Consider the following 9,644-nt stretch of genomic DNA (forward strand, 5'->3'; position numbering starts at 1 on the left):
TACTCACAAGATCCCTTTTCCTAAACTGTCAGAATGTTCAATATCTTCCATGCACCCAGAGCAACAGAATAGCTTTCTCAGCATTAATGGGAAAGAATCCAAGACAAAAATCACTACCGACCAAATTATGGTTGAGGGGTTTTTTTTTCTTTTTATGCAGGAAAAATCCGTGTTTGAGCAATATTCCCTGGACAGAGGAGCAGCTGATCACTGCACACCACTCTCACCTTGCTGATGCAAAAGGGCTTGGTCTGTCTCACAAAAAAAACACCTTGTCTGCCTTTCAGAACCACCTTGGATACTATGGGCAAAGTCTTGGCTATACCTGCAAGATCCAGGCCTGGCAGGTGATAGAGTTTTAGGCATTTTTATCCTTTAAATCAAAACCAAGCAGCATTTTGAACCAGAGAGAGATTTGAGCATCTCGGGAGCTGTTTTTTTTGTGACACCTCTAGGTTTCACATTCGCATCARCCTTTCTCCAAGTTTCACTCATCCCACCCATAGCAGGGCAGCAGCAGAGTCCCCACTGCCTTGCTGAGATCCTGAGCACTGARGAGCCACTCACAAATCCCAAGGAAAGTCCCCACAACCTCCACCAAGGGATGGCACCAACACAGGGTCACRGTGCCAGTCTTGGCCACAATCATGCCTTGGTGCCAGGGGTTGGGACTCCACAAGGAGCTCTGTTCCTGCTTAAGCCCTTTGTCTCTCTGGTTCAGAAGGCTGGAAAAYGTGAACCACCCCAAATGAGCTTGTTGGGAAATGCCATGGTTTTGAAGAGGATTAAGAACCATTTGTGGCTTCTAAGTTGTGATTCACGATCATCTGGGTCTGGTTTGTGATCTTTGAATGCTTTTGACTGGTGACTGTTGTGGTTTCCTGGGGGCAGTGGTGGCTTTCTTTTTGTGCATCAAGTCTCTACAAAAAAAACCAAAATCCAGCCCTGGTACAAGCAATCCTCCAGCCTGTCATGGAGGGACCATCACAGGGAAATAGATAGTTCCCCACATTTTTAATTCCCCTGCGATGTAATTTTTTATCCCTTTGCAATATTTTACTACTAAAAGAAATGTAACTTGAAAGCACTCAAAAGATGATGTAGAAATTCATCCTGCTGGAAGAGAATCACCTCTTCCTGCTGGTCCAGCTGGAGGCAGACCTTACCCATCACCCCTTCCCCACRTTCCTTGTGTGGCATCAATTCCCTCTCCAGCTACTTCCAGCAGCCAGAGGAGACACCACCAGCAACTGCAGAGATCCTGTGTCCTACACCACGTGTGGTGGCCGCCACCCAAAGAGGYGGCCAAGGAGACACCATCCCGTGCCAGCCCYGGCTTTGGGACCYGCCTGTCCCCTCCATTCCTCCACGACAGGCTCAGCAAGTCACACAGCACGGCTGACTCATTTCTCTCTACTCCTCCAGCTGATGTGTTTGGAGGAACAYGCTGCTCTGACAAGGTGACACATCCTGAGAAAGCCCACACTGCCGAGCACGGCACCAGGAGCACCCAGCACGGTAGMAGTTCGCAGCTCTTTTTCATTCCTCCCCAGCCAAATGAGCCCCAAGCGTTTCTGTTTGATTTTCCTGAAGGATATTGAATTGTTGTCAGTCAGGGSAGAGGAGCCCTGAAATTCCCTGGTGTTGAAGGCATCTCATAAAGACACAGCTGTCAGCAGAGACGCTTGGAAAGGAAGAGCATTTGCCAACAGAAAACTGCATTAAAACCCAAGTGTGCCTGCTGTTCAGCTGCAGCCTATGCTGGAATCTTCTTTTGGCAGAGGCAACTGCCCCTGAGTCTGTTGGTTTGGCTCAATTCGTTGTGGAATAATTAAGTTCAGTCCATTGCACTGCATAATCTGGAGTTTCTTCAACCTTCTTCAGTAGCAAAGCACTTAATCTCATCCAGCTCTGGGARCGGTTGGGAACATGAAAATCAGCTAGTGCAAAGCTATCAGGAGCCTAAGCAGTAAGAGGATGAAGAGAGAAGTGTCCAGGAGGCAGGGCAAGGCCAGCAGCCTGTGCTTTGATGCCTCTGACTTTGGGGGGAAGCAGAAAACCACAGCGTTGCACACACTCGAAATATCCCAGGAGCCAACAGAGTTGCCACCTGCAGAGCATAAAAACTGAGATTTACCCATCCAACTCAAGTTTGGAAATGCGCCTGGATGTTTCCAAGGAATCTGAGGAAAAATGTTGCAGTTCCTGGACAATCCAAACCATCAAATTTCCTGGCTATAGCAAGGGTGTCTAAACTGAAAAATGTGTTTTACCAGGAGTGGGCACATCCCAAGCACGGGTAATCAGAAGAACTCTTTTCAGCACTGCTCTAGTTACATGTGTTGGATTAAAGAGGAATTTTTTTTGCCTGGTTGCCCTGGTGTGTAACCACCAATGCCCTTGCTGATTCCCCCTACAACTTTGGGAAGTGAGCCCAAAAGTCCTAYTGGCACTTATGGGTTCTACTCACACAGTGATCTGGCAAGTAGCAGGGGACAGTGTTSGACTGAGATGAACCTCTTTCAGCTATAAAAAATGATCACATCTCCCTCCCTTGCTCCTCAGAGGGTGCTAACACCACATGAAGCACCGTCCCAGGCAGGCTAAAGGATTGTTGTCTGTGCACAAAGGTCCACTCACACCCAACCCATCTCCTGAGAGCTGCTGAGCCGGTCAAACCCAAAGCCACTTCTACTCTCTGAGTTAATAAAATAACAGAACGCCACTAGGAGCAGTTCTTTCTGCTTCGTGTTCCAGGGAAACCCAGTTGAGAGGGAGGAATCTCCCCATGACCACCAAARCAAAATCAAGAGATGTTTATGGCAGGGGAAAGCACCCTCCAGAGCCACGCTGGGAATGGAGCATCCCTTGGACAGTGGAGCAGCTGCCAGTGGAGCTGAGCTTTCTCCCTCTCAAACAGCTCCTTGAATTGCTCTTGGCATTGACTTTTTCCTGTTCAGCTAATTAAAAATCTGTCTTTGAGTCATAAGCCCCCATTAGTAATAATTTGCTTTGCACTTCTCCAGTGATTTATGGCTGAGATATCAAAGTGCTTTAGAAACATTAATTAATCCTTCTAATCCCCGAGGGACAGATCCACTCTCTGCAATGCACCATTGGTGGTGTAACCGTAGGAAATCCCCAGGGTTTACTCSCAGCAGCAGGCAGGGAGAGGGGAAGGGAGCAGGGCTGACCCAGCAGCTCATTTCGGCTGCTGTCTGCAATCAGAGATGTGCAGCCAAAATAGCAGCACTGAATGTGCAGCCACGAGCCAGCCCAAGGCGCTGCCAAGCTCAGCCCTCCAGGAGCAATCCTTGCTCCCTTTCTGGGGGGAAGGGGAGCTGCATCACCCCAGCTCTGCTTCTTGGATCACAGCAGGGAAGGTGGGTGTGGATCAAAGCCATCTTCACCCAGAGGTGGCTCCAGCAGACAGCTTCACCCTGTGAGTGGCAGCAGCAGGGTCATTAATCAGAGCCACACCACCACTAACTCCATTTCCTGCCCATTTCTCCAATCTCGCTCCTTTGTACAAAGTTGCTTTATCACAGTTTGCAGTGCAGACCCAGGGCTGACCCCCACACCTGGAACATGGCCCCRGTCCTTCCTGGAGATAAGGATTGTCCCCTCCATTGGCCTGGGAGAGGCTTTCATCCTTGCGCCCACCAATGAGCCAGTTGCCACCTGGTGCTGTCCCCACGCTCTGAATGTTGTCACCACAGGTCTGCAGGGTGGAGCTGGTTGTGTGGTGTGGTGCCAGAAACTGGGAAAGGTATAAAGGTCCCAGCAGGCTKCCAGAGAGAGACAGGATCTCTGAGACACCGAGGAGTGTCCCGGTTTCTCTCCGCTGTAAAACATCACCWTGACCATGAAGGTGGCTGGTGTTTTCCTGCTCCTCTCCCTGGCACTCTGCTTCTACCAAGGTGAGTCCAACATTTTGCTTAGAGGAACATTTCCTCTCCTTGCTGAAGCTCCCAGGGCTGCCACAGGGGAAGGGGAGTGTGGGAAGRGACCAGCTGGGGCTGGGACCTTGCTGTGCCCTGGGCAGGGAACGCTGCAATGGCCAGAGTGCATTAAAGCTGCACTTGTCTGTGAGCAAACCTGAAACCAAGGGTTTCAAAGGGTGCACCTGCTCCCAAAAATGAACAGATCTGCTGGGCTGACACTCTTCCTTCAGGGGTAGGATTTGTCCTGTAACTGGTGATTTCTRGGACAGTGTGATCCTTTCAGAGTGAATAGGTGCTATTCTGGTTTTAAAAAAGCAAATCCAAGAAGACAGGAAATGAATCTATGCGAGGGAAAATGCAGCTCTCACTACCAAAGCCARTGTTTAAACCAACTGTGTTTTCAAAATCCCATATGGTGCAGAGGGATGAGAACAYGAGCTGTTGCTGCTCCTCAGGTCCTGCTTTAGTGGGCTCATTCCAAACAGGAAGGTGCTTCTGAAGCAGGTCCTCTGTCATCCTGTTTACTGAACAGAGGCTGCCACTGCAGGGCACAAAATCTGGGCTCATTTCAGATGAACTGAGCACGTGGTGAGCTGCAGCTCCRGGGTCTGGACTGGTGCTGGCCCAAAGTAAAATCCTTGAAATGTTAAACAGTGTGACTACCAAGTTTCACTCTATAGCCCCACTGCTACTGAGCCATGCTGATTGTTAATAGATGTAATCGAAATCCTCCATGTAAATTACTTCTGGATCTATGAGCGACCCAGAATCTTCTCAGTTCTGCCTTCTGCCAAACAAATTCARGTTGTTTTTCACAACACACCCAATGCCTGTTCCACCCATGTAGTTCCAGCTGCCAGCTCAGAGCCAGCCTCTTCATGGAGGAGCTCACCAAAGTCATGGCTTGCTCCCAACCAGCTTTGAACYGAGACCTCAGGGTCTCCTTCTAGCAGAGACCTACACCAACTTGTCTTGCTGTGCTTATTTGTGGTACAAACGGAGTAACAACAGAAAAATCACCCTGGATGTGCTCCAGCACCTGTCCAGTGCCAGCAGGAGTTTCTGTTACTCATGAACATGTGGCAAGATGTGACAAAAGCCACCTTTGCTCCCTGACAGCTGGCAGGTGACGTCTCCAGGAGTGCAATTTGCCTTGGCAGGGCCTCACACTGTCATGGTGTTTCTGCCAGGAGAAGGAGGGTGACACAGCAGGGAGGGATCCAGCTGAGAAACGTGGGAGATCCAAGGGAAGAAATCCTTTTCTGGGACAAAGTGTTTGAGTGAAGACTTACAATCCTTAGCCTAAACTGTCTTTATTCTGATCCCCTTGAAACCAKCCCAAGGGRTGGRTGCTGAGGTGTCTCCTCTCTCTCTYTCCATTTTCTCTAGGACTTGCCAAGGTGGATGCAGCTGATGTCAGAGGAACGGAGGTGAGGTCTCCTGTTTTGTGTAGGACACATGAGATAGCACTGACCCATACACTGGGGAGCCACCTTTGCTAAATACAGTGAAATAGAGTGGGTTGAGCCCAGAGATGCCAGGAAACCCCTTCCATCCCTTCAAAAAAAACAGTGGTACTGATTTTCCACTGCATTTCCCCCAAACACTGAAGGAAAAGTTTCTAAAAAGCTAAATATTGCTGTTACCTGCCAAGAAGGTCAGAAGTCCCCTTAGTCTCTGGCTCGCAAGCGTGAGGACAGGTATTGCTGTAGAATAAAAATAAAAACGGGGTAGAAAATGCTCAGATAATGCCCATGGACCACTATTTACTCAATATTGTTACTCCTGAGGGTGTGCAGCAGTGCCAGGTGGAGTTCAGCTGGCCAAGGGAGGCGGGCAGATGGTCCCCATGTTTCTGAGAGCTCACAGCGGAGCTCTGAGGATGGGCCATGAACACAGACAAAAATGTGCACCTCTCTGTGAAAGCAAAGCTCCCTTGGCAAACTGAAAACTGGTTTAACGTTTTCAAAATCACCCTTTCGTGTCTCCAGCCATCCTGTGACAATTTCAACATGAGAAGAGGGTGTCCCAGGGACTTTGACCCCATCTGCGGCACCGACRACGTCCTGTACAGCAACGAGTGCCTGCTGTGCCTTCACAACCTGTGAGTATCCAAACCTGCCCGAGCCTGAACGCCACACAGACGAGGGCTGACACACACATATCTGGGATTTCCTAGAAGGAAAGCTGCTTGCACGCAGCTGGGTGGAGCGTGGGCAGCGAGCCCGGCACATCTGGCACAGATTTGGGCTCCYGCACAGCTGCTCCAGCTGAGGAACGCGCCCGTTGTGGTTTGCTCGCAGCAAAAACGCTGCCCACGAGCAAAAACCTCCTCATACCTGCAGCTGCCAGGCAGCAGCGACTGCTGGCAGGTGTCCAGGATCTCAGACAAATGGCAAAGTCCTCGAGGTCTGCCCTGGTCTAGCATGCAGGCTGAAAGAATATTTTTTCCAGATGACCTCAGATGTGTGGTGGCTGAGGAAAAAGCTATGTTTTTGCACCCCAGAAATTTATGGCTGAGCTCTGCTTTCTGTCTTCTCTGCATTTGAAAGGATACAATTTGGTCTGGGTATTTTTAAGAATGAGCTTTATATTTAATCTGTGCTGGTGCCAGATCGCACTGCTCTAGCAGAAGGCCAGGTCCACATGCTAAGGGTGTCTCTGGCAAGACTTGATGCATTTCATCTGGCTTGGGCCCTAGGTAATTTAAAATATATTTATACATGGGAAGCACTCTGTGTCAGACAAGTGAAGGAATTACTTCCAACTCAATGCTATTAAGAGACTCAAAAATCTCTGTTGGGAAGATTGAGTCTTATCTGGAGCCAGATGCCCCAGCCTGCAGGGCTAAAGGAGCTTCACCCTTGACCTCACCCTCACCTGGTGTAGGCAGGGATTTTTGGTGATCAGGCTCACAGGCCCATCTGCCATCAGCAGAGACATTTGYAGCAGAAGCTCAAAGCCCAGCTTTTCTGTCCCTGGATGAGTGGGCTTGTGGAGCCAAATTCTGCTTTCAGGAGCATCACCTCCCCGCTAACTCTGCAGGAGCAAGGAACAGAATCCAGATCACCAGGAAAACAAAAAAAAGAGAGAGCCTGGATAAATATTGTCAGTTGGGTTGTCCCCTCTTTGCTTCATTAACCCAGGCTGCTGCCACACATTCTGCTCCTGGCCTGCTCAAACGCTGGTTTGCCTTTCAAGGCTGGAAGTGATGCAGTCGGGCAGAGAGGCTGAGCGGGATCTCCTCAGCAAAGGCAGCGCAGTTAATGACCCAGCACGGCCTGGCAGGGCAGTAATGACCCTGCTGGAATAGCCAGAGCCCAGCACCAGCTGGCCCTGAGCTGTGCAACAGATGGGGGTGGGAGGTTCATCAGACACAACATCATTAGGGCTTTGGCCACGGGCCAGGAGCGGGGTAAAGGGAGTGAGGAAGGCTCCACGGTCAGCTCTGCATGGTGGTACCCGGGATGCTCCATCTCCCTTGGGCAGGAGAGGCTTCGGAGGGGATGGAGACTCCAGTGGCCACAGGAAGGGAAATGGGGGTACAAAATAGAGAAGGACTGAGCTGGAGGTGTATCCAGAGCCAGCCAGGAGTGAGAGAGGGGCAGGATGGATGAGAAGCTGGTGCTGAATTCGCCTTGTGCTGACAGGCACAGCATTCCCAGAGCTCTTAAAACTCTGGTTTGTTCAAGCTCTCAGCAGCTGCAGCTGGAAATGTGCTTCTCCTGGGGCTCAGAGCCCTGAGCCTTGCAGCTCCCCTGCCCTGTTCCCAAGTAAAGAAATGTTGAGGTTTGGAGCAGCCACTTGTTCTCCTGGCCAGGGCCATCTGAGCCGGGCACTGGAACTCTGAATCTGCCTGGTGCCAAATATCCTGGGGGAAGAGATAAATGGAGTGTCCTCATCTATAAAGCCCTGTTCCCTGGGGAAAAGTCAGCTGAGGGGCAGGATGAAGTGTCATTTGCAGTTTTGTGTGTGCAACTGGCCTGACAAGAGCTGGAAGCCTGCAAGGAGTCTGGGAAAAGCTACGGAGAGCATCTGGCGGGTCCCTGCGGCAGCAGTGTCTCGCTTGTCGCCTTTGGTCACTTCACTGTGACCAGCATGCAAAATGCTTTTTGCAAAACGCAAATCATTCTACCAGCATTTCCCTAAGCACCTGAGAAATGGATCTGTCTTTCCAAAGAGGGGAATATCATGGTTCCGTGTGAAAATGGAACGATTTGGAGTAATCAGGTCCACCCAAAGAGGGGAATATCATGGTTCCGTGTGAAAATGGAACGATTTGGAGTAATCAAGCAAAAAAATGGGAAAAAAAAAAAAAAAAAAAAAAAAAAGAAAAAATCGTTTTTTAAAGGTACCTATTTAATATTTTCGTCTTTTGTGCAGAAGCAATCAGGAGAGGAGGCTGGGAGCAGGCCAAACCCAAGCAAGACACAGTGGCAGGCTTTTGTCTCTAAAAGCCTGCAAAACAAATTCATAACCTTTATTGTCTGCAGTCAGACAGGCATTAGAGGTGTCTTAGTGCTGTCCTGCAGCACAGAGGTGAATTATCCTGCCAGGAGGTGTCAGAAAGCACTCTTGAGCTTACTGCAATTAATTAACACATGTCCATGGTAACCCTGAACTCYCTGTCAAGAATACGTGGCCTTGCTTGCTGTGAATAACACTTAGACGATGATTTAAGCAGCATTTTCCTTTCTTTCTGCCTTTGTCCTCTGAGCTGCATCTCAGGGAGCCCGAGGCACCCCCCAGCACTTTTAACCTCTCTTCCAGGCAAAGAAGCGCCCACGTGCGCATCAAGAACAGAGGGATGTGCAGAACCCCCCGCGCCAACTCCGCTCTGAACTGAGGCACAACCACCCTGGAGACGAGAGCGCAAAGCTGGCCCCTCACCCCCTCAAACCCCAATAAAATGGAAGCATCGCCACGTCTTGCACTTTTTTGTGGGATTTCTTACGCATACAGCAATCCTCCTTTCCCCCATGTTTAAAGCACCTTCCTGAAAAATGTGGTTTTTTTTCTGGTGATGTCTATAAAGAGCTGTGAGCAAATTATTGACAAAGCCCCAGGGATAAGGCTGGGACGTGCCCAAGGAGGCAGCCAGGCTCTGGTATAACAAGGAGGCTCCTTTTCTTGCATCAATAATTTTGTTTTTCTTTCCTAAACTTCCAGTGTTCGAGCGCTAGGAGGTTTTTAGCATTCTCATGACTTGCAATTGCGTTTGTTCAATACAGAGCATTAAAGCCCTTGCCCCAGAGCTTTTGCCAGGAGGAAGAGCCCAACAAATCATCTCCATGCTGACCTGTCTCCAGCCTTGTCCATATGACAGTGCCCTGTGCACCCAGAGTCACCAGCCTCACACTTGTCCTGCAGGTCACAGCTACCCAGTCCCTCAGAAAACAAAAAATATTCCATTTTTCCAAGCAACATTCTTTTTTTTTTCCCCTCTACTGGCCTTGGTGAGCTTTGCTGCTGGCACTGACAACCTGGTCTGAGGGCTGTGGGCTGGCAGGATGGGAGATGCCTTTCCCAGAAGGATTTGAAGGTGCTGGTGGATGAGAGGCTGGACAGGAGCCAGCAGTGTGCAGTCACAGCCTAGAAACCAACCTTGTCCCGGGCTGCATCCAAAGCAGTGTGGGAAGCAGGGAGAGGAGGGGATTCAGCCCCTCTGCTCTGATGAGACCCATGTGGAGTGCTGCACAC

At 49.9% G+C, this 9,644-nt stretch overlaps 1 protein-coding gene across 1 annotated transcript; it reads left to right on the forward strand.

Moving 5' to 3' along the window:
* The first annotated feature begins 3,783 nt into the window (after positions 1 to 3,783).
* On the forward strand, positions 3,784 to 8,875 carry LOC130580811 (pancreatic secretory trypsin inhibitor-like). Its single transcript, XM_057378557.1, has 4 exons — positions 3,784 to 3,920; positions 5,334 to 5,374; positions 5,936 to 6,048; positions 8,715 to 8,875. The coding sequence occupies exons 1-4, from the start codon at positions 3,866 to 3,868 to the stop codon at positions 8,788 to 8,790; spliced, it is 285 nt and encodes a 94-aa protein (XP_057234540.1). The 5' UTR covers positions 3,784 to 3,865; the 3' UTR covers positions 8,791 to 8,875.
* The last annotated feature ends 769 nt before the right edge of the window (positions 8,876 to 9,644 follow it).

This window comes from Malurus melanocephalus, unplaced genomic scaffold, assembly GCF_030028575.1.
Source record: "Malurus melanocephalus ecotype Western Australia unplaced genomic scaffold, MMel_1.1 scaffold_362, whole genome shotgun sequence".
Lineage (NCBI taxonomy): Eukaryota > Metazoa > Chordata > Aves > Passeriformes > Maluridae > Malurus > Malurus melanocephalus.